At 34.9% G+C, this 25,901-nt stretch overlaps 1 protein-coding gene and 1 long non-coding RNA gene across 11 annotated transcripts in view; both read left to right on the top strand.

Moving 5' to 3' along the window:
* Nucleotides 1–25,901, top strand: part of NKAIN2 (sodium/potassium transporting ATPase interacting 2) — a 1,033,472-nt gene that overhangs the window by 547,249 nt on the left and 460,322 nt on the right. For all 10 annotated transcript variants that reach the window (XR_004267626.1, XR_004267624.1, XR_004267622.1 and 7 more), the window contains one exon: nucleotides 5,606–5,686. Coding sequence is in view for 5 of the 10 variants with exons in the window: in XM_032274380.1 (XP_032130271.1) it covers nucleotides 5,606–5,686 (81 nt within the window). In the remaining 5 variants the exon portion in view is untranslated. The remainder of the gene's footprint in view (nucleotides 1–5,605; nucleotides 5,687–25,901) is intronic.
* LOC116548924 lies at nucleotides 12,902–14,820 on the top strand. Its single transcript, XR_004267631.1, has 2 exons — nucleotides 12,902–13,641; nucleotides 14,777–14,820. It is a non-coding gene; the product is annotated as an uncharacterized LOC116548924 (long non-coding RNA).

Raw genomic sequence — 25,901 nt, 5'->3', positions numbered from 1 at the left:
TTTTTTTTTTTTTTTTTGGTAGGCTATTGATTGCTGCCTCTACTTCAGCCCTTGTTATTGGTCTATTCAGGGTTTCAGCTTCCTCCTGGTTTAGTTTTGGTAGAGTACAAGTATCTAGGAATTTATCCATTTCTTCCTGGTTTACTGGTTTATGTGAGTAGAGCTGTTTGTAGTGATCTCTGATGGTAGTTAGTATTTCTGTGGGATCAGTGGTGATATCCCATTTATCGTTTTTTATTGCATCTATTTGATTCTTCTCCCTTTTCTTTTTTATTAATCTGGCTAGTGGTCTGTCTATTTTGTTGATCTTTTCATAAAACCAGCTCCTGGATTTATTCATTTTTTGAAGGGTGTTTTGTGTCTCTATCTCCTTCAGTTCTGCTCTGATCTTAGTTATCTCTTTTCTTCTGGTAGCTTTTAAGATTTTTTGATCTTGCTCCTCTATTTCTTTCAATTTTGATGATAGGGTGTCGATTTTAGATCTTTCCTCTCTTCTCTGGTGGGCATTTATTGCTATAAATTTCCCTCTCGATACTGCTTTAAAGGTGTCCCGGAGATTCTGGTAAGATGTGTCTTCATTCCGGTTCATTTCAAAGAACATCTTTATTTCTGCCTTCATTTCATTGTTTATCCAGTCAACATTCAGAAACAAGTTGTTCAGTTTCCAAATGGTTGTGTGGGTTTGAGTGTGTTTCTTGATCCTGAGTTCTAGTCTGATTGTGCTGTGGTCTGATAGACTATTTGTTATGATTTCTGTTATGTTGCATTTGCCGAGGAGTGATTTGCTTCCAATGATGTGGTCAATTTTAGAGTAAGTGCAATGTGGTGCTGAGAAAAATGTATATTCTATGGATTTGGGGTGGAGCGGTCTGTATATGTCTATTAGATCCACTTGGTCCAGCTGTGCATTCAATTCCTGTATATCCTTGTTAATTTTCTGTCTCGTTGATCTGTCTAATATTGACAGTGGAGATTTGAAGTCCTCCACTATTATTGTGTGGGAGCCTAAATCTCGTTTTAGGTCATTAAGAACTTGCTTTATATATCTGGGTGCTCCTGTGTTGGGGTCGTAGGTATTTAGGATAGTTAGCTCTTCCTGTTGGATTGATCCTTTTACCATTATGTAATGTCCTTCTTTGTCTCTTTTGATATTTGTTGGTTTGAAGTCCATTTTATCAGAGACTAGGATTGCAACCCCTGCTTTTTTTTGTTCTCCATTTGCTTGGTAAATCTTCTTCCATCCCTTTATTTTGAGTCTATGTGTGTCTTTGTATGTGAGATGGGTTTCTTGAATACAGCACACTGATGGGTTCTGACTTTTTATCCAGTTTGCCAGTCTGTGTCTTTTGATTGGGGCGTTTAGGCCATTTACATTCAATGTTAATATTGTTAAGTGTGAATTTGATCCTGCCATTTTGTTACTGGCTGGTTTTCTTTCTCATTAGTTGACTCATTTTCTTCATTGCATTTTTGGTCTTTGCCAACTGGTTTGCTTTTGCAGTGACTGGTACTTGTTCCTTTCCATGCTTAGTGTTTCTTTCAGGAGCTTTGGTAGGGTAGGTCTGGTGGTGACAAAATCTTTCAATAATTGCTTGTCTGTAAAGGATTTTATTTCTCCTTCACTTATGAAGCTTAGTTTGGCTGGATATGAGATTCTGGGTTGAAAGTTCTTTTTTTTTAAGGATGTTGAATATGGCCCCCACTCTCTTCTGGCTTGTAGAGTTTCTGCCAAGAGATCTACTGTGAGTCTAATTGGCTTCTCTCTGTGGGTGACCTGAACTTTCTCTTTGGGTGACCTTAGCATTTTTTCCTTCATTTCAACCCTGGTGAATCTGACGATTATGTGCCTTGGGGTTGCTCTTCTTGAGGAATATCTTTGGGAAGTTCTCTGTATTTCTTGAATTTGAAATTTGCACTGCCTTGCTAGGCTTGGGAAGTTCTCCTGGATAATACCCTCCAGTGTGTTTTCCAGCTTGGATTCATTCTCCCCATCATATTCAGGTACACTGATCAAGTATAGATTAGGTTTTTTTCATATAATCCCATATTTCTTGGAGGTTTTGTTCATTTCTTTTTACTTTTATTTCTCTTGCAGTGCCTTCTCTTTTTATTTCATTGAGTTGATCTTCAATCTCTGATATCCTTTCTTCTGCTTGATTAATTCGGCTATTAAAACTTGTGTTTGCTTCATGTAGTTCTCATGCTGTGTTCTTCAACTCCATCAAGTCGTTTATGTTCTTCTCTAAACTGGTTATTCTAGTTAGCATTTCATCTAACCTTTTTTCAAGGTTTTTGGTTTCTTTGCATTGAGTTAGAACATGTTCCTTTATCTCTGAAAAGTTTGTTATTATCCACCTTCTGAATCCTCTTTCCGTCAATTCTTCGCACTCCTTCTTGGTCAAGTTGTGATCCTGTGTTGTTGAGGAATTGTGATCACTTGAAGGAGAAGAGGTGTTCTGGTCTTTGATGGTTTCACCTTTTTTGCACTGGCTTTTCCCCATCTTTGTGGATTTGCCTGGCTGTGGTGTCAGAGGTCACTTGTCTGCCTGTGTGGGCACTACTGGGTTTCTAGGGACTCCTTCAGGTTGCTAGGGAAGCTTCCTGTGTCTTTTTTGTTTATGCTGGGAGATTAGTCCCGCCTCTTCTGCTGACTTGTAGGGGCTGCTGGGTTGTCAAGAATGATGTCCCGTTGCTAGGTAGGCTTTCTGTGTTTTTTTGTTAAAACATGTAGCCCATTCCCACCCTTCTAGTGGTGGGATGTGCCCTTTCTCCACTGGGCTGGATCATTCAGCGTTCATCTCAGACTGTGGCACTAGCTACGCAACCCACTAGAGTCAGAGCTTCAGCCTTCTGGGGTTTGTTGGGGAGGTTAGGGACCCACCCAGCTGCACCCGGCAGTCTCCCCCTTTCAGCTTTCTCTCTCTTCAGGTCATGGGGTAGGGGCCACCGAGCTGCTCTGGCTTACATCTCCCTCTCTCTCTGGGTGGGGGGAGGGGGCAATAGCTCAGTCTCCAGACTCTTATTCAACTCCGCACTTGTAATTCCAGGCGCTTGACTGGCAAAGATCCCCTGTTCTGTGTATTGCTGAGGCTTTGGAAGAAGCGCTTTATCTAGACCGGAACGCCAGAGTTGGAGACTTTCCGGTCAGATGCACTTTCTGGGTGAAGCAGCACCCCTCCCCGCCTCGGTCTGCCCTGAGTAGGCTTTGTGCACCCTTGGACCAGACCCGTTGAAATGCACCTGGTACCTCGGTTGGAGCTAGGAGATCTCTGGGTTTCTACGTGTCTCTTTCACTGGGTGTTGTTCACTGGAGTGGTGTCTAATCCACCATCTTGGATCCTCCCTCCTAATACCTACTAGCACACTTTTTTTTGGTGTGAATTTTTAAAAAGTGGAACAAGAGGATATCATGTCACTTCCCTTCTAAACAAATGCCAATTGTTCCCATCCTTTATAGGTGAGTTCCAACATCTTTATGCTTCAAGATCCTCCGTAATCATGTTCGTGAACTTGCACCTTGTTATCTTTCAAGCCATGTATTTCAGTTGATCTCTGGAGTCATCCTAGATTCCAGACACATATATTATTTGCGATTCCATGCACATGAAAAGTTATTTCCCACCTCTGTGCCTTTTTGTATGTTATCCCTTTATTCTTGAATACTTTTACTTTCCCCTAGGTGCATTTCTTACCACCTATCATTTTTTTTAAAGGTAAATTCAAATATCACCTCCTGCATGATGCCAAACAAGGCTGAGCCCTACTTAGTGCTGCAATAAACTTTGTTTCTACTAATTTCTTCTGAAATGTCTCATATTTGATTATTTGCGTATTTTCTGCTACGCACAATAGTAAGCTCCTTAAAAGACTACTTTCCAGTTTTTGTTTTTATTCCTAGGTTCCTAACTTAGTACTTTGGACAAAATAGGTATTAAGACAATATTTGTAAGTCAATGAATAAGTAGCAGTACGGAGAAAATCTTATTATTTTCAGATGCAGAACCCCTTCTTCCCTCCCAGACCTGGTTTCTATTGGGTTGCTGTGATCATTCATGTAGTATGAGGAGTGAGAGCTCTATGTGAGGAGTAACAATAAATGATGACTCAACTGTTTTCTAAAGGATATGGTTTCATCTAAATGTTTAATGTGTGTGTTGCTCAATGGAGTATAATGTTTGGGCAAACTAAATGTTCCAAGACAAAATAAGTAATTTGAGAAGCTCTATGGGTTGAGGGCTGGATCTAGAGACAGAATCAGGGAGCTAAGCAAGCTGTAGCAAGAGAAGAACTTCAGTTATAGAACAGAGACCTAAGGAGACATTTAAGTTTGTTTCAGTGACTTAAGTGATTATAAGGGAGAAAGAAAGCATGACTGATTATATGCTTTATCATGTCCTTTGTGCAGTGACATTTTTTCCCCCATGATTTAAAATGGAGAGCTAAATGAACACTACTTACTAAAAGTCAAAGTAGTAGGATACTAAGATTTCAGCAATGGCTGATGAGCTAATGAAAACACTATTACACATATCAAATTCTCTGAAATTTTCTCACGGGCAAGCATTCTTTCTGATATCGTATTTAAAAATGTCAATGCTGAAGCTTTTTAGTTCCATAACTAAAATCATATTTTACACTTATTAAATGCTATACATGTTTATCTGTATTCATGTGATATATATGGTACTACTTCAATATTATACAGTACATTGAAAATATAAAAATTTGGAATCTTCATTTATACTTAGTTACATTTATGTGTATGTATAAATGTAAATTATACTTCTAGTTAAATATCAAGCTGAAAAATTTCTGTTTTAGTCACCAAAATTAATCTTATGAAAGAATATGAAAGATAATGGGTTACATGCAAATAAATAGCATATACAGAATAAGAATGCAGAACCTAACCTGTGACTCTGTCACTTAGAAGCTCTTTGGCTATCTTCAAGTAATTTGACCTATTACAATTAAACTTACTTAAATATAAAACAGGCTTATTAGTAGTAGCAAACTCCATGGCTTATATAAGAATGGAATGATCAGCTGTTTAAAAGTACACAATACTTGAATTTTCACTACATGTTGCCATTTTATTATAATGATTATGTTACATCAGCATCTCTTCCTGTTAAAACAATATAGCACTAGGGTTGGGCACGGTGGCTCATACCTGTAACTGAAATGCCAAGGTTGTTGGATCACCTGAGGTCAGCAGTTCGAGACCAGCCTGGCCAACATGGTGAAACCCCATCTCTACTAAAAATACAAAAATTAGCTGGGCACAGTGGCACACCTGTAGTCCCAGCTACTGGGAGACTGAGGCAGGAGAATCGCTTGAACCCAGGAGGTGGAGGTTGCAGTGAGCTGAGATTGTGTCACTGCACTTCAGCCTGGGAAACAGAGCAAGACTTCATATCTCAAAAAAAAAACAAACAAACAAACTCAATAAACGTATATGTAACCCTGTTCCTTAGAAAGAAACAATATCTAATCTTTCCCACTAATCTTATAATTTAGGTGTGTAAAAGTTCTAGTTTTATTTGAATCAAACTCAACTGATTCCAAGTTAATTATATGTTATTTCTCTCTTGCTTCTCTACAGTATGCTGTCTGGCTAGTCCTCTGGGTTACGTGGAATGTGTTTGTTATCTGCTTCTATTTGGAGGCTGGGGACCTCTCAAAGGTAATGTACCTCTAATTTGCCTGAGTCATCAGTAGTGTGTTGACAAGTCTCTTCCTAAGGCAGAGTCACATCCTGTTCTGCTTGCTTAGTTGCACCTCAATGAAAGTAAATTGGAAGGTGTCCGGATTTATATTTCTGTGTTTTTATCATCAAAAATATGTTTGGTGAGTCACAAATATGTACTTTTTCTTAAGCAAAACTAACATGAAATGATTATTATAATGACCAAGCAGTGCACTCAAAAACATTAACGAATGAGAGATTTCTGAAGCAAAATATGAATTTTTTTCAGAGAAAAACATCTTAAAGATTTCTGAAATCACTTAGTTGGCGTATTATACTGCTAAACATTTTCCTTATTGATTTTAAATAGCAGTACAATAATTTAAACAGTTAATGGGTTTTGATTGAATGAAATTGTTATTAGAGGGACATGATATAGAAGTGAAAAAAGTAAACACTTTATTCTAAAATAGGCTAGGAAAACTAAATACTTGCTTTGTTCATTTACATTTTTGTGTGCTCTCTATATGTTATATTGCTACTATATTTTTCATATGGATGCCCTTACTGCTGAAATAGCATAGGTTTTAGATCTTGAAAACCATCATGCTATCAGGATGCAATTAACAGCAAATAAGTCAAATAAGGTGATCCATTTAAGGTGGTAGTAAACTTTGACTCTTGAGAGAGTTCCAAACTTGTATGTACTTCAGCGTATTTAAAACTTTAAAACATAAAAATTGTAAAATGTTCTTTTACTTACCCTGTATTAGAGCTGTAGGCCCCTGCAAAGACATTGATATTTTCAAAACCCAGAGATACTCAAATGCCTTAAAAGACAAAAAGAGCTAAAATAAAAATATTTAAAAGAAAATTCCTCAGGAATTACCTTTGCCTTGCCAAGCTATATATTTGGGGAGGAGAGAGAAGAAGAGAATGGTAATATGCATTTATGATCTTACTTGCAGGAGTTTCACAAAGCACTCGGCGTGTGATATTTGTTTAATATTTAACTGTGATACGTGGCTTTATATCAAGTGAAAATCATCTAGCTTTGTTTTTATTCAATGACAAAAGATGAAGGATAAAATAAGAGGAGGACATTATGATGTGAAAGAGAGCCAAAGCATCTTGCATGTGTAATTTTATGATCAGAGTGTGGACAAGTCCTCACTGTGGCTGGCAGAATCTCCCTAGAGGATGCGATTTCTGCTTTTTTTACAGGGCATCATTCCCCACACTCTGGTTAGCAGGCAGTCTTTTCAGGAAGGTGCTGTGACCAATGAAAATAAATTGTTTCATGGCTCCAGGAGGGAACCAGACAGGATTGCTGCTTAAAACTTGCATTCGCCTCAGTGTAAAAAAAGCAGGCACGCTTTCCCAAGAATTTGAATTCCTTGCCCAATTTATACATCTCTGCTACTCTATAATCCACTTTCTTCAAAGAAATTCCACAGAAGAATGACTTTTAATGATATTTTCAATTTTAAATAATCACCTTAAAAATTGTAAGGCAGGTGTTCAGACATGCTGGCTGAGTAAAATGATCCAGCAGATCAGAGAATTTGTTTAATATTAAGAAAAGAGAGAAAGAGATTTGAGCAAAGCTGGCTGCACAAATGTTCTGTAATTGTGCTCACTGCTCCACATGATGACTGCGGGCACAGAATAAAGCTGGCGATTTCATGACCTTGGACGTAGGCATTGAAACTACAGCGAGGGCACTAAGAATTCTTCCAAGGTACACGGGCAGATAATGACTATGCCTTGGCAATGAAACAGTTAATAATATTTTATTTTCTTCTCATCTTATAAACCAAGACTAGGCTCTGCAGAGCACATGAAAATTTAATAATTTCCTTTTTAACAAATAATCTAAAGGAAACCCATAAAGGGCAAAGTTATATAGTTATCAGTACTGGGTTTTTCCTCTCTTTCCTGTTCAAAGGGTTTGAAAAAGTTGTATTTATAACATTTAATTCTTTAGTTGTTGCAACTGCCTCACATTCTTCAAGTAGTACAGTGCCAGAGGAAGTAACGGTAACGGAAAAATGTACAGATAGATAGAAACTAAAAATGGTACACATGAAACTTCTGATAATACTAAAAAAAATGTAAACCATTGTTTTTCTCAATCCACACACAAAAATATAGTTTGAATGTATCTACCCTATTAATGGATCAGTTAATTTGAGGCAGAGGAAGAAATATGTGAAATAGAATCAGGGTTGAAATTCTGTGGGTTTTATATATGTGAAAGAGGTGTATTTATTTCCATGAAATATTTTGGAAATAGATGATGGCCTCATCATGGTTATTGGTAAGAGATAATAAAAAGTGGTAAAACATTAAGGTAAATTTTTGTTACCTGATTAGAGTTTAGAACATTGTGCTGCCTTTTCCGCTTTTTCTAATGAACTATCTGCCATCTGCTTATGAGTGAAACTGAAATTATAGCAATCAACCAACTCAGTGTGTACATTCATATTGAAATGACTTAATTTCAATAATATGATACACAGGACTAACCTATTAGGGGTATAGTTAATATAGGTACACATAGGGTTATAGTTAGTATATTTTCTTCATTGAAAATTCTATGAAAATCCAACATTAGTATTAAAATTTCAATTAACATATTTTAATTACAGTGTCCATAAAATCTAAGAAAAAATAAAAATAACCAGAGAAACTTTTAAGTGTTATATCATAGTTAAATTAACAAAATATTGGAAATATACTATAAAATGATGTATAATATGATAGCAGCAAATAGACATACACATTTTATATAATTATTTCTGCTTATGCAACATATTAGATATTAGTGTTGAAACTGAATATCCTAAAGTATCCAGCAGTGTGTAACTTCCTGAGTTGGTATTTTCATAGATGTCCTGCTAAGGAAACTGAGATATAATTAGTCTGTAACCTGAAGTGTTTGCTAACTTCGTTTGAAATTGCCTTCGAGCATTAAATGTGACTTGGACTGTTGAATTAATAGTTTTGACAATTCCTGATATAGTCTTATTATTCTGTTGTATTATTCTTGGTAATCGTGGTTCTCTTGATCATGTATCAAATAGAGAGAAATAAGAACTAATCTCAGCCGTCAGCTGAGTTGAGTTATTTTCAACACAGGAGAGATACGCTATTTGTTCTGAAGTAATTTTTAAGTTTAAAGTATATAGCAGTAAGAAGGAAAACACATATAATGTGGTTATTAATCTATTCCTATTACCACCTGGGAAAACAAAATTTATTAAATTATTTATTGAATAGTAATACAAAGGAAAAAAACAAACTTAGTGGTCTTCTGATTGTCCGTAACAACTTGTATTTTATTGCATGTGATAAAATTATAAATTACTCAGGCTGAAATTATAACTTACACTTTTCTTCATATTACTATTTTCAGATCTGTTTCTACTTTCATATTGTATGGGTCACCATTAGTGAATGATGTGACTGTCTTTAGAAATAAAACAATAAGCTTACAGAGCATGAAGGATAAACTAAGGGATTATGATACACTTAAAACCACCCTGTTTGTCTTTATTTAACCCTTTGAGACTAGGGATGCAGTTCCATCTCTCTCAGATTTAATTATATTAACAGTAATTTATACCTAATATATGTTTCAGAATGAACACATTTGGAAGAAACTCCTAAAAAACTGTCATATTTTAATAATTTTGACAGTTGCTTCAGAAATCTGGATATAATTTGTCAATTTAAAAATTTGTTATATAAAAACGTCATGTAACAATGTGGCTTATTTAGGCTTTAGGGAATAAAATTGCACTCTTGTGAATATAAGGGACAGGAAGGAGATAAAACCTGTCATATACTGTAGGCTATAGGGAACAAATCCGTAAAACCAGATGCAAGTGCAATGGAATAATATGCTGTTCCAACAATCTTGGTTTTATTTCTTCTGTAACAAAATGAATAATTCATGTAGGAAGGTATCAGATGTTGGATTCTTTTGCTCAACAAAATCAATGCTTTTATCAAAATTTGCTTTTCTGACCTCATATATAAAAAGATGGTATGGAGAGTGATATGTTGTAATCTTTTTTAATTTGAAAAAAAACTCTTCTTCTTTTCTTCATGAGATTAAAAATATCTGAGCAATTACTATTAAATAAAGAATACCTATAATAGTTGATTTAAGACAAAGTTTAACAAATATGACAATATATTGGGTTCATTTTTAAATTTTGATTTTCTTACTGTAAAATTTATATATATGAGAAAATTTCAATTAGCTATCACTAAACTAATTAGAAAATTTTTTATTTCCTATCAAAGCAGATTTTACCTTATGATGCAGGATGAGATATTCAACCTGTTATTAATAATTAAATGTAATATAACTTTTCCAAATCTAAAAATGAACCAACCAGTTGGAACTTGGCTAATCGCCATCTCCCTTCTCTTATTTTCCTTAATAATTCATTGAATTAAACTGATTATTTCCTAATTTCTTAAATTCATTTTTCTTTGTTTTGTTTTCTACTTCCTTTTAATGCCCCTAAAGTGAGGAAAAGAGTCCATGAACCTTTCTTATTCTCTGTCTCCATTCTTTTACTTGAAAATACCATTCACCAACATAAGCTATCATCTTTACACATATGTCTACCAGATTTATATCTTCAGTCTTGACCTTGTTGCTAAGTTAACGTGTCACATCTCCAACTTCCTGCTGGTGTCGTGTCAATTCTATTGCCACCTTAAATTCAAAACGTCCAAAGGGATTTATCATCATCCCCAAAGAATCCAGCTTCTTTAATGCACTTTCTACTAAGAGAAGAAAAAAGGGAAAAAAATTATTTTGAAAAAATGAAACAAAGAGGAAAAATAATTTTTTTATTATTTTTTTGAGATAGAGTTTGACTCTGTTGCCCAGGCTGGAGTGCAGTGCCTCAATCTCAGCCCACTGTAGCCTCAGCCTCCCAGGTGCAAGCGATTCTCTTGCCTCAGCCTCCCGAATAGTTGTGGGCACCACCACACCAGCCTAATTTTTGTATTTGTAGTAGAGATTGGGTTTTGCCATGTTGGCCAGGCTGGTCTTGAACTCCTGACTACAAGTGATCAGCCCACCTTGGCCTCCCAAAGTGCTGGGATTACAGGCATGAGGCACCACTCTCGCCCAGAATTTTTTATGTGGACTACCAAAATCCTTATAAATTGACAGTGAGATAAAGCAAGAAAATTATATTTGCATAATGTATCTAATGTATCTAGTACTTGTGTGTGTGTATATTGTAAACTTTAGATACCAACAAGTTGAAAACAACAGATAACTGTTAAAGTAATGACTACTCAAAAAAGGTGAGTATTCTAAAAAGATTAGCTGACTTTGTAAACATGCTTTACTCTGGGTGCACTTGTTGATTCTGGCTTGGCTGGAGGCTAAGAATTCAGACTTTAAACGCTGTTGAATGCTATTTTTTGGCAAATGTATGAGTCAGCATAGCTTTGAGGGAGATGGCCTCAAGCACAAAGGCAAATTTTCTGTTAAGGCATTTGGCGAATTCTGAACAAGCCTACAAATGTAAATGGAAAAACTCTGTAAATGTATAATGAAAAATTTTTGGCAGTCATGCCAAATGAGTTTGAAGACAGGGGAGGACTCTATAGAATAAACTAGACTTTCAGGTGAAAAGACTTGAAGAACAAGCCAGGGGCAAACCAAATGCAGACTGAAGATTACCAGAACTAAATCCAGGCTCAACTCAGCACAATTCTTAATTGAAATAAGCTGATAACCCATCCCTTTATCTTTCTAGTTGAGAGAAAAGAGAAACATCTTAGGATAAAAATAGCATTATATTAGACACTTAAAATTTATTTATATGCATGACATCAGGCAATGGAAAATTATTACAGATGCTAAAAGAATGTAGTGATTGAAATAGAAGAAAAAGATACTCAATTGAAATAGGCCAACAGATGATTCAGATGTTTTAATTATCTGATAAAGATTTTTAAAAATACATGCACATGATATATTTAAAAAAAAATAATGGGAGAAACCAGAGATAAAACATTGAAAGAGAAAGAATTTACCCCTGGGGGTTGGAATTTATATAAAGAATCAAATGGAAACTCTAAGACTTAAAAATATAATATCTAGAAGTAAGAAATTATTAAGTAGGTTTAATAGTAGATTTAAAAGTATAGAAGAGAGGATTAGTGAACTTGAGAAATAATTGATTAATATTTTCCCAAACTAAAGCACAATGAAAGGTTAAAAACACCCCCCCCCCGAAAAAAAAAGAGAGAGAGAGAGAGAGAGAAAAGAATATCAAAAACATATGGGTTCAACAAAAGATTCAATATATACATTAATATATTACCAGGAGAAAAAAACCAGAATTGGATAGAAGCCATATCTGAAGTGCAGAGGACAGAGAATTTTCCAAAATTAATTAGTAACATCAACTCACAGATTTAAGAATACTTTCATATTTCAAGTGTAATCAAGAAAACCACATTTAGATATTGATGAGTAGAAATGTTTAAAATCTAAATCAAAGAGAAAATTATGAAAGACATCAAACATAAAGACCCAAAGGAACAGCAAAAAGATTGACAGTGGACCTTTCAACAGCAGGGCAGTTGAATGACATATTTAAAGTGCTTTAAAATACCGGCTTAGAATTCTATATCCTGTATGAATATTCTTTAACAGTTAAAGTGAAATAAAAGCATTTTCAACAACAACACCTAAGATAAATAATTACTAGCAAACTCGAAATAAAGGAAATGCTAAAGGTAGTTCTTCAGGCAAAATGAGAAAAAAAATCCCAGAGAGAAAAAAATGGAATTTTAGGAAGGAAAGAAGATAATAGAATAACATAAGTTGTATTGTTAAGCACAAAACAATTGCAATAAAATATTTGGGGATTTAAATATTTGTAAAGTGTAATACATGACAACAATAACACAAAAGGTAGAAAGGAGCTAAAGTATTCTAAGTTTCAAGCATTATTGTGGAAATGTTAATGATAATATTCATGTTAGATTATAATAGTTCAGGACTAGTAATTTCTAGAGTAACTACTAAAAGAAAGCATGACTCCTAAAAACTAAGTATAGGTGAAAAATTAAATGATGAAAATAATTGATTAGCCTAAGCAATGCTAAGAAAGAAGAAATGCTAACAACAACAAAGAAGGTCAATAAGAAAAAAAAAACAAGATGAGTGCTATACTCTTAAATATATCAATAAATCTATTAAATGTAAATATACTAAATATTCCAATTAAAAAGCTAAGACTGTTGGTCTGGATAAAGACACAAACCCAAATGTAAGTTGTCTATAAGAGATATGCCTTAAATAGGATTTAAATTATAAGTTAAGAAAAAGTAAAAATCTGTTCCTATAAACACAAATGTAATTTCTGTAGATTTGTGATGTAATTTTAATATAAAATTTGATAATGTTTAGGGCAAGAAACATTACTAAAGATAAAGGGGGAAATGTCATAATGCTAAAGGGGCAAATTCACATGAAGGTATTGCAAATCAATATTACCTGAATGAAATAATACAGCTTCAAAATATATAAAGTAAAAATTAATAGAATTAAAAGGAGAAATAGCCATATCCATAATCACAGTGGGAAGCTTTTACACTTCTCTCTGGATATATCAATCAGATGAAAAGTCAATAAGGTTATAGAATGTCTATATAAAACAGTTAAAAATATCTTGAGATAATTGACATTATAAGACACTCCACCAAACAAAAGGGTCTTCAAAGGCCTATAGAATATTCAATCATACAGTGATTCAAAATGTAGAATAATCAAAATATAGAATGATTTACAATTATTCAGCAAGTATTGTCAGACAACTAAAGAATTAAGCTAGAAAATCTGCAATTGGACTGGGCACAGTGGCTCACACCTGTAATCCCAGCACTTTGGGAGGCTGAGGCAGGTGTATTGTCTGAACTCAGGAGTTAAAACCAGGATAAACCACCCTGGGCAAGATGGTGAAACCCCATCTCTACTAAAGTGCAAAATTTAGATGGACTTGGTGGCACACGCCTGTAATCCCACCTACTAGGGAGGCTGAGGTGGGAAAGTCGCTTGAACCCAGGAGGTGGAGGTTGGAGTGAGCCAAGCTCATGCCATTGCACTCAGTCTGATTGACAGAGCAAGACTCTGTCAAAAAGAAAGAAAGAGAGAAAGAAAAAAGAAAAGAAAAGGAAAGAAAGAATCGGTAACTGTGTGGAAATTAAGCAATATGCTTCTAAACCTATGGACCCAACGGGTTGGAATGGAGTTTAGAAAGTATTTTGAAAGCAATAAAAATGAATTTATTGCTAAAAAAAACTTGGTGATATGAAATTACAGAAATGAATAGAATAAAACATATAACCTTAAAGGGAGTTATTAAAAGAGAATACATGCTCAAATTTAATACTCTAAACTTCCATAGCCAGAAGCTGGTGAAAGAACAGCAAATGAAATTCCTTTAAAGTGAAAGATTTTAATAACAAGGACAATAGAACTCAATACATATACAAATGGAGAAAAAAAGCAATAAAGTCAAATTGTTTTTTTACCGTTTATAAAATTGAGAAGATCCCTATCAATAGTGATTCAAGGAAAAAATGAGTAAAATCACATTTTGCTAATATCACAAATAACTATTGATAATTAGAAAGTACATTATAAACAAGTTTAAGCCAATATATTTGACAATTGGGGTTAAACAGACAAATTGGAGACCACAACTTGAAATAAATTAAAAATCTGAATACCTTTTTATCCATTAAATAAATTGAATCATTAATTAAAACCTTTCGACAGAAAAGAAAAAAAAAAACACTTCATGTTCACATGACTTTACTGAAAAATTCTTAAAAATGTTTAGGAATGTTGTAATGCCAGTATACACAAATTCAAAGAATAAAACAGAAATTCTCCCATCTCATCTTTTGAGGCCATCTAAAGGCCTTACTTAGTTGTGTGATTGTCAAATGACAGATTGCTGAATTGAAATGTAATAATAGGCCAGGCATGGTGGCTCATGCCTGTAATCCCAGAATTTTGGGAGGCCGAGGAAGGTAGATCACCTGAGCTCAGGAGTTAGAGACCAGCCTTGGCAACACGGCAAAACCCCATCTCTACCAAAAATACAAAAAATTAGTCAGGTATGGGGGTTCACACCTGTAGTTCCAGCTACTCAGGAGACTGAGGTGGGAGGATTGCTTAAACCCAGGAGGCGGAGGTTGAAGTAAGCCTAGATCATGTTACAGCACTTCAGCCTGGGTGACAGAGTGAGACCCTGTGTCAAAAAAAAAAAATGTAAAAAGAATAACTCCCCATAAATTTATAAATAATTATGATATTATTTCCCACACTGCATTATAATATGTATTTACATTTCTATCTCTCCTACTAAATTTGCTCAAAGGCGATACATCATCATCGTTATTCAGGAGAATGTACCTGAGCTACCACACAGTAGTGAGGAATCATAGAATCAGTTAAGACTATTTTAGATGTTTACAAATAAGCCCAGTTGATACATCATAAAACAAATGCAACAAGTTGTTCTTATCAATATATTCTGATTATATATTTCCTTAAACATCCCTTCTTCAATATTGGAATCATGTTTTATTCATCCCCAGGATCAAGGAAAATGTCAGGCATATGAACAATGCTCACTGGAATGAAATCAAAAGGTAATAGAGGGGATTTCAGTAACTGTTTATATCTACAAATACAGCTGGTGGGGACTTTTTCTTCTACTCCACTATTGCGTGGACAATGCGGTCTACATCTCTCAGATCTATTCCAGCACTCTGTTCCAGCAAGCACAGATCTTGTTATTCCAGCAAGCACAGACTTATTCTAGCACTCTATTCCAGCAAACACAAGGAAAGTAATCCCAGCATTAGGCCACCTCAAGTCAGTACTCTTGAAAACTAACCATTCTATGAATCATCTTGACATCTTTTTAATTATAGATTCTGATTCCCTTAGAGTAAGGCCTAAGTTATTTCATCCCTAACTGTTATGTGATGACATTCCTGTTTGGCTGTCAAACATACTTTGAGTTATAAGGATTTAATTACTGAGAACTTCTGCATAGGGCACAAGGTGAGTTCTTGATTTCTAGCCATCTTTTGAAGCAGGGATCCTAGGATACATCTTGATAATTGTGCATAAACAAATTCATCACCTGATGTATCACTTCCTGCTGATACCACCCAAGATACCAAGTGAAGTAACCAAGTAGATTACCTAGAGCCCTAAGGAGAACTTATGCTTAAATCCTTCAATTCCCAAGTTATATTATGCTGCTTTTGTGTGGTAAACTTCTTTTAGAAACGTCCCTAAGTCTTTCTCCAAGGTAGTACTGAATCCAAAACATTTCCAGACATGCCTCTAATTTTTCTTTTATTTTCATTATAATTGGATTTTCAGAAGCTAAAGAGTTCAATTTTCAGGGCATTCTTTGGATGAAAACTACAACTGTGCTTACATATTTCCACACAAATGTTGGCTTTCCTTACTCTTGTGGTCAAAACAATGTAAACCATTTCATAGTTCTGCTGTTTCCTCTCATAACTGAGTTGCATTCTTTCCTTCCACAAGATCTAGATGGCATGTACAGTTTGTATGACTCTAGTGAATGAACTGCGTTAATTTATACTACCTTACTTTGACATCTTTTCCTATTCCTAGAACCTCTTTCACATTCCCCAGTAGATGTCAAGAACCCCATTTTCTCTTTTGTGGGCCTCAAAAAAATCTTACGGGTGTTGAAAGAGGGGCCTTCCAAACAGAAGAGTTCCCCTGCGCATCAGCAAAGTTTTGGAACATGAGCAAGCATTATTTCTGCTGGGTAGTTCATAGGTACCATGCATGTAATATGTTAGTGCAAGGTCCTCCCAAAGAGCAATGAGAGCAGGCAATTAGAGTTGTTTGAAACTCAGCCGTATTCATAAAATGATCTGTTACTCATTCAAAGGCAAACGTTACCCAATTACTGCAACTTCCTACTCTGTCCTCTGAAAATGGACTTCTATGGTTTTATCTGTTCTCTTTTCAATCTGTTATCAAAAAACAAACCATGTGCAGTTTCCCTTACCCAACATTTCTTTCTTAGCAACATTTTATTCTCTCATAAATCAAAAGCTTTGGTTTCAAAGCTCTTATTTCTATGTGGACTTTGAGAGGCTCTTTTGAAAAATAAAATAAATAAAAAGCAACAACCATTTCTTTCCTTTTGCATTCCTATGAAAACAATGCTAATTCTCTTTGAAGCAGTGAGGATATCACTAACTCAGAAGAGAAAGTTTGCAAAACCCAAGTGTAAAAATTAAAAACACAGATAATAACATTTCAAGATAGTATCCTGCTGGAAATAAAAAGAGCAAATATGAACATGGTCTAAGCAATTACCATCTTTGTTTGTCTCTAAAGCCTACTCTATGGAAATTATTCTTGGATAGTAATTTTTATTCTATGCCCAAATTTTAAAAGCTATGCTTGTATAGGTTTATTATTTATCAAGCCGTGTAAAATTACAAAAATGCATTTGCATTAAGAGTTCCATGGCTTGAAATTTAGAAATATTTGAATTTTAAAAAATTCAACAGCTGTAATTTTCTGATAACCTTGAAATAATTGGTCCATGTTAGAATTATTTCCTATGAAGTGGCCCCTTAGATCAAGCTTCTCCAATCCACAGCCCAGGAGAGCTTTGAGTGGGACCCCAACACACATTTGTAAACTTTCTTAAACATTGTGTTTTTGAGTGTGATTTATGTTTGTAGTTCATCAGCTATTGTTAGTGTTAGTATATTTTATGTAATCCCCAAGACAGTTCTTTTTCTTCCAGCATGGCCCAGGGAAGCCAAAAGATTGGGCACCCATGCCTTAGATCCTGAAATAATTTCAAAATTTGCCTGAGAAGTATGTTCAGTTCTTCATAGTCCATGACAGCCCCAAGTGTGCTTTTGGTCTTTGATAAGTTCTGTGATGACTGTGTCAAAATCACCCCCTTTACTGTAAACCATCACCCAGATGTGACCCTTGGGACTCATTCTGAAACTAAATTAAGATTGGCATTTGACCAATTTGCGTTAAAGGGCAGAGTGTCAATTTGTTTTTTGCCTGTGGATTCACTCAGGGACAATTGATGCTTTGATAAAATGGGGGAAAATTATATAAAAATACAACTCAAGGGATATTAAATAACAAAATAAATAATCTTTGTTTCTAGCATCCAGGGTTATTTGGCAAAGAAAGAGAAAATAAGTGACTATTTTTCATGCTTTTCATATGGTGACAAACCAATTTTATTCTGTTTTGTACTTAAAATTTACATTGAAAATGCAAGTGAACTTTTGGTTTAGTAGTTCAGTGTACTGTAGGTAACCAGGGAGCAATGTTCAGTAAATACCATGCTATTGGATGCAAAACAGTGCAAAGAAAATGAGGCTATTTAACTCTCTTTCTTGATTGAGATTTGTATGAAGATTTTGAAATATTTAAGTTTCAATGTAGCACTTAGAATGTTACTTCTCTTCCTCCTCTTTTTAGGTTATATTTTTATTTTTAATAAAGCAAAATATGCATACAGCCTGATGCAATCAGAAAAGCATCTAAGAAGGGTAAAAAGAGGAGGATGACTCACTAATAAACTGTCATTTATAGAATATAATTAGTTTTTCCTTCATTAGCACATGCAAGAGGGATGAGTCTAATGGTAATTGTAGGACTCCAGGGTTTTCAGACTCAAAGGTAATATAATATATAAAACTGAAGTAATTAGGAGCTACGTCAAAAAATGTCATCTTTCTTATGTGTGAAAACTAGGCATTTTGTAGCAAAATAGCAATATTGATACCACAGGGACACTCTGTTTCTTTTCCACTCTGACAGAAAAGTCTCTAGTGATAGGTCCTCAAATCTTTTATTTGAGTTGTAAGTGAGAATGAGTTTGGTGCTCTCAATTAGTCCTGAGAGGGGAACCAATAGCACACAAGCTGGCACACTTTGCAATTGCTTCTGAAGAGATCTGTAGCTATACAGGCACTCGCAAAGGCTGTGACCATCCTGAAGGTACACCCAGTCCACTCGATTCACCAGAAAGCCTATAGAATGAATGGACTCAAGATTTTGCACTCTGATTTTATGAGTACAATTAATCCATTAAGAAGTTTTTACACCCAGACCCCCATTGCTTACTTTCTAACGCATTTATACAGTGTCTTAACCGTGGCATCATAGTGTGCTGTATAATGAGTTCAATTCTTCTTGTCTGTTTCTTGTTTTTTTTTTTTTCTCAATGGGAAAAAAGAAACACAAAGATAGCTGAGTTTAATATTGCTAAATAATTAGTACTGCTGAATATTATTTTCTCATTAAGTTATAACTCAGTAAATATAAAACTAGAAGCATAGTTTTGAAAACAAAGTTAACAGAATATTATCTAACAGCAGTAATAGATAGGAAATGTTCAGTACAAGAACACATAAAGTATTAATTGCTTATGAGATAATGAGACAATTGTGTTTCACTATAAACTTCTAACTGGAGAAAGATGAGCATTCTTAGTCTGTGACTACATTGTTTATTAATTCTATTGTTTTTTAATAGTGTAAGTTGTAGCTGTGTTACAATTTTCTTTCATAAAGATGAAAAAAAAACATTGTTAATGTGATTTATGAGGGTTATAACATTTTCCAGGTTTATGTTACTGCCAGGTTGTAAATGTTTTATTTTCTGAATGATTCCATTCTCTTGAGTATTGCCTAAGATCAAAGTCTCTCTACCAGGGCATACATAACATGATCCCATTTGGAAAACATCAAACAGTCAAGCTAACATGCAAATAAACACAAACCCTAGTATTTTCTCTGACAGCCATGGAAATCCTAAACATAAAGAAATGAAGATGAGAAAGGAAGGGAGTAAAACAATTGCATATTTAGGAATCAGAAGAAACTGGATTGGTTTTGATGATAAATTTATTGGTACTACAAAAAGCTCTCATGACAAAATAACATACATGATTGTACAAAGTATGATTAATGAAAGAAATATGGTTTCAGTTTTATATTATTACAGAATATTTTATAATCTAAATCTTTATTTGATCATATTTTTGGCCAGATTTCAAGTTACATTCTCCCAGGATGTGTTAAAAGTAAAAATATAACATGAAAAGACAATATTTTGAGTGGGATGTGCAGGCTGTCTGTGTGTGACATCTATCACCCCTCAGATCTTCAGGGTCTGTTCCATCTGTGTTTGTTTTTCCTGAAGCTGTCCACTCACTTGAGCAGGATGCCCTTCCCAGAGAGAGGAAAGCCAGCCTTTGAAATTCACTAGAATTGCTCTTCTCAGGATTTTTATGTTTGTCTTAATTGATAAACTGCCTTAAGAGAAAGGATACTCAGGTTTACCTCACACTGACATGTTCTCTTTAGGAAGCATACATTTTGAAAAATGTTAAAGACTATTTTACCCTGAATAAAAACAAATTACCCTATGTAGTGACTTTACATTCAATTTTCCTATATATTCCGAGTACCTTCTTAGTTTATTTATCAAAATTAGATATATCTAAATCACTGGCAAATATTCTTTTCTTTATGATTCTAATTCTTGTTGTTATTAAAAACACTTCTATACCTTTCTAATATGCTTTATTGAAAAGAGAATAATAGATGCTTGTTAAAAATTTTTTTAAACATTCTAGGTTGGTCCTCACATTTGATTGAATTTAAGCAATGTAAAATAACTACTAATTTTCCTCAGCTTTCTAAAAACATATGGAGTTTGGGTGTTGTTCTAAGTGTAAGAAAACGTTGAAAAGGATAAGAATGATATGATTCAAATTCTATTTATAAATATCACTATGACTGTTGTGAAAATAACTCTGGCAGAAGCAAGAGTTGCAAGAGGAAAATCAGTTTGGGTATTTTTGCATTAGTGTATGTTAGAGATGTTTTTGGCTTTGAGAAAGCAGCAATGGAGGCAGTGAAAAGTATGTTTCCTGATGTCATGTAAGATTACATCTGCTTACATTCTTGATATCATATGAAGTTAGTGCTACAAAATTTGCTAATGTACTGGATGCAGGGTATAGCGAAGGAGTGATCAGGTTTGACTTCTAGGTTTGTAGTCTGAGGCATTAGAATTTGGTGTTTACATTTATTGACATGAGAAAGATAGAAAACAGGTTTGGGAATGAAAGTAGTATGTGTGCAAATCTGTGGCTCTATTTTGTCAACATCAAGTCTTGGTTGCCTATGAGACATCTCAAGCAGTGTTGTCAAGTAGGGTATAGGATGTGTCAGTCTTTAATTTAGATGCTTTTTGAACAGTAGACATGAGTTTTGGTCACTAGTATGTAAATGTCGATCAAAGGCACATGAAAGAATGAGACTTCTTAGGGAAGACACTTAGGGAAAGGAAGAGAGCTGAGAATTATTCTCCAGGGCTCTAGAGCTTCTCATGTCTGAAGAAGAGGATCCAGAAAAGGAGACTAAGGAGGAGTGCCCTGTGATGTAGGAAGGAAGCCAGGGCACTAGCATTCTAGAGTTTTGGTTAAAACATTGACATGGAAGGATGATAAATTGTGCTAAGGATGAAGATTAAAAAGTAAATATTAAACATGACAAAGAGAAAGTTATTGCCAAATTTGCTAAAAGTGGTTTTGGTGGAAAAATAGTGAAGAGAGTTTTATTAAATGAGATGAGGTGCGAAAATGCAGACAGATAATAAAGCCCGTTTTTTCATGAGGTCTTGCAGTAAGATGCTGAGAAATAGGGCTGCAGGGAAAAAGACACAAGGGAGTCCAGGGACGTTTGTTCATTTGTTTTCACTGGTTTTGTTGAGTACAGTTAGTGGAAGACGTTTGTATGCTGATGGAAGCAATCTAGTGAGAAGGAGAAACTGATGAGGTGGGAGAAAAATTCTTGAGTAACTTATAGAGGATGGAAACCAGTGCTGAAGTACTGGACTTGACCTTAGGTAAGAAGAGGGACAGTGAATCTATTGCAGGGAGAAAATGCAGAGGTGATGTATGTAGATGCAGGCAGACTGGTAGATTTGGTGGTAAGACATTTAGGGAACTCTCTTTTAATTGCTTCAATGTGCTTCAGTAAGATGAATCAAAAGTCATCGATTTGAGTGAAAAGGTGTAAAGAGAGTTTTGAAAAAGAAAAAAAGGAAAAAGTGTATATGAATGGAATGACCCAAAGAATGTATTTGGCATTGATTTTCTAATAATGATGACCCCGATGTGCTGCACCATCAACACGGTTGCCAGGTGTTACCTGTGACCTATGAAACTCATGTAAGCTAGTTAGGTTGAGGAGCAATGATATTAGCCAGCATAGCCATTTGCTTGTAACTCTTACTGCATTAGCATCATGCTCTTTTGAACCAATTAAGCAGATTAGATTCAGAGAACTGACTAGCAAGAAAGCTTATTTAGTGTTGATTTTCTATATTGGTTCTTACACATAATGGTATAACTTTTCTTCGTTTTTAAATGTTATCAGTAATCTAAATACAAAAGCAGCTTTAAAGTGCCCAGTCCAACACATAATTAGAAATTATGACAAAGTGTTATGCGCAAAGATGTTAAAACATTATTTATATTGGGAAAGTATAACAACCTAACCATCCAACAGTAAGAGAATAGTTATAATATATCCTTAAGTAGTTTATTTTACAGTCCTTTTAAGATCAGAAAATTAATTCTAAAATGATAATAACATATCATTAGTTCTGTAGGATATCATTTAACACAATGGCATGCAAGGCACAGGCTGAAATGGCTTCTGCTGGCTCCTCAGCTCATTCCCTGCCTGCTATACCTTGCAGACTCGTCTATGGCATTCTACTTTCTGCTATTCCTCAAAACGTCTAAGCAGATCCTTCTCTCATTTCATTTTTGTTTGCATTATTCCACCTGCCCAGAGCCTTGTTTCTCAGACCTTCTCATGGCCTTAGACATTAGACATGAGAAAACAAGACAACTCCTTATCTTCATGTAGCTCCCTGGTCTAGGGTCACCTCCTCAAGAAGGTCTTCTTAGATTATTCTGCCTAAAACACATCCTCCAGCTCTTACTCCTGTTACCTGTCTACACTTTTAATCACAGTACTTATCGTAGTCTGGCATTAACTTTTTACACTTATTTACCTGTGGAATGTCTGTCTCTCCTGTGAAAACAGATGTTTTCCTTCCATATATGTATCAAGAACAATGCCAGTAGGTACTCGCTGTATATATGTTACATAAACTATTCAATGAATTGATAATGAATTAAACTAATAACATTTTAATACATTCTGTAAAGATACAGTTATACTCTGAGATATCCTTTTGCTCACCCAGAAAGATCTCACGTCTATAGGCATCAGTAAATGTCTTAAAGGAAGCAGTACAGACTTTATACAATAAGGAATGAAAAAAAAAAAAAATCTCAAGGTAGAGCAGATAAAAATCAGAAAAGTTGCTCCCATTCAGCCAAAATAACTAACAGCCCATGAGAAAATGTTGTTGAAACCATCATTTTCTCCAGTAAGTGAAGAGGTTACAGAACTCAGAAAGAAGGGGAAGGAGGACATTTTAGTAAATGAAGAAACACAGAAATTACTTCTAGTCGGAATAAACACCAGACCTCCATTAAGAACTGAATGGCTCAGAAACGCTTAAGTACTGCCTTAAATGTTATAAAGAGAATAATCTCTAGGTTAAGCCTTTGACCTTAGTTCTAAGAGATAATTTCTGAGGGTGCCTGCACATAGTTTACGCTGGAGTATGAATAGAGAATGTAAAAGAAAATTCTAATAGCAGGTAACAGGAAAGGTCAGAAAAGTGATGAACAGTTTTGAGATCTGAAGTGTTTGTGTGGGAGAAAGCTGCAAAGAAATTGGAATTTCAGTACTTTCTAATCAGAGAAATAATGTTGCTTAAAAGAAAAAATTACAAATGCAAAACTGTAAAACCTACCCTGATAAGTCACATATCATATCCACTTCGTTTTAGCCACTCGTATATATGCAAAGACATACAAAATGATTTCTTTTCATCCAAATGTGATTAAATGAGATTTAGAAAATGGCTACTTGGTGAGATTTTTGTAATGCACTGAAATCAACAATTTTTATGGTGAAGAATATATATTGGTTTTGATTTATTATTTATTTTCCAGTTTGAATAATGCAAGATTTTTTTTATAAAAAATGATGGGGAAATGCTAAGCAAACAAAAAACCTCATAGTGTGAAATACATGAGTACATTAAAAAATTGCAATAAAGTCTGCTGCAAGGAGAATTAGCATTGAATGTATGCAATATATATTTTCCCAAAGCAAATTTAATTTGAAACATATTTTCAAAGTTAAAAGTTTTCTCTCTTTATTAAATCAGAGAACATGTGACAACTATAAACTTTTCTACATCAGTGCCTTTGTTTAAGCTTATGCTACAGTTAGAGGATCTTCTGACATCCAGCCTCAATCCTCCCTACACAATATAAAACAGAATAATGTGATGTGTTTTAGAAGCATGTTTTTATAAATTTCTCTGCTAATTAAAAATAATTCATCTGACTTTGATTTTTACTCTTTCTTGGGAAAATGACATAAAATTTCATGTCATTTATGATGTTTGCTTTTATCTCAGGTGTCCTAATTTATAAAAGAAGACATTTTTTTAATTGATCTATTGGTTAAATTTTGACCATCCTTCCCTACAAATCAAATTCTTGATCAACAAAATGTTCTTGGTAAAGGAACTTCAGTAGTCAGTAATATTGATGGATGCTTGGTAAGAGCATTATATTGTATCACCCACTTAAGTTGGGTTTTAAAAGTTCTCTGATCTATGGGACTAGCAAAATGCTGCTTTAGCAAAGATTTCAATATCATGCTATCTAGATGGAAGAAATATAATAATAATATCACTAAAAATGGGTGATAATATCAGTGCATTCTTTGACATTGTATACTTTGAAACAATATTCTACAAATCTTCAGATCTTGCCATTTGCCATTATTCTATCATTTCAATCTGCCATTTATTTCTTCCTTCTTTTCTTCCTTCCTTTTTCTCAACAAATATTTTTTGAGAATCAATTATATGGTGTGGGCCCAAGGGTCAGGGCAGCAAGCAAGCCAGACCCAGGTTTCTTAGTCATATAAAGCCTAGCAGAGAAGACAGTTAATTAAAGCATACTTGCAATGATGTGTGATGGGCATAACAATGGAGTATATACCAGATGGACATAGCATTGGGACTTAACTGTTTGGGAAAAGTCTGTAAGAAGCAATATTCCAAATGGTACCTAGAGGATGAGTCAGAGTTAGCCAGGGAAAAGTTGCAGGAGAAGAAAATAATCCTGGTAGAAAGGTGAGAACTTCAGTGGCCAGCAGAGCAAAAGAAAGATGAAATAGGGAGGCCGAGGCGGGTGGATCACGAGGTCAAGAGATCAAGACCATCCTGGTCAACATGGTGAAACCCCGTCTCTACTAAAACTACAAAAAATTAGCTGGGCATGGTGGTGCGTGCCTGTAATCCCAGCTACTCAGGAGGCTGAGGCAGGAGAATTGCCTGAACCCAGGAGGCGGAAGTTGCGGTGAGCTGAGATTGCGCCATTGCACTCCAGTCTGGGGAATAAGAGTGAAACTCCGTCTCAAAAAAAAAAAAAAAAAAAAAAAAAAAAGAAAGAAAGAAAGAAAGATGAAATAAAATTTAAGAGGTGAGGCTGGAGGATTAGGCAAGAAGTATATTATAGAGAACTTTGAAAATTCAGCCATTGGACTTTACCATGAGAAGTTTAAGGTAAATGGAAGAATTTTTAGAGTGGAATGACATAAAATAGTTTGCCTTTTAAGAATATAACTAGAGTGACCCTCTTCATAATCAGGTTCCAATCATTTGCCTTAGGAGTCCTCAATATTGCCTGCTAGTAATAAGAGAGGTCCAGAAATCCATATTCTTTTCACATGAGACTCTAGCTCCTTTCTCTTATGTATCTAGTTCTCCATTACCCTCCAGAATCTTAAGATCTCAGAAGTGGAGCTTGTTTGAATCCTGCCACATTGTGTCAACCCTGCTGGCTGGATGGATACCACCTGAAGCATAGAAGCTGAGTGAAATGTCCAGTCCCTCTGTACACTATTGGTGTCAGTGTGACTTCTTTTTTTT

The sequence above is a fragment of the Sapajus apella genome, unplaced genomic scaffold (assembly GCF_009761245.1).
Source record: "Sapajus apella isolate SASKATOON/1434 unplaced genomic scaffold, GSC_monkey_1.0 scaffold6, whole genome shotgun sequence".
Classification (NCBI taxonomy): Eukaryota; Metazoa; Chordata; class Mammalia; order Primates; family Cebidae; genus Sapajus; species Sapajus apella.
The sequence above is the reverse complement of the archived record's forward strand: the minus strand, read 5'-3'. Positions and strand labels throughout refer to the sequence as shown.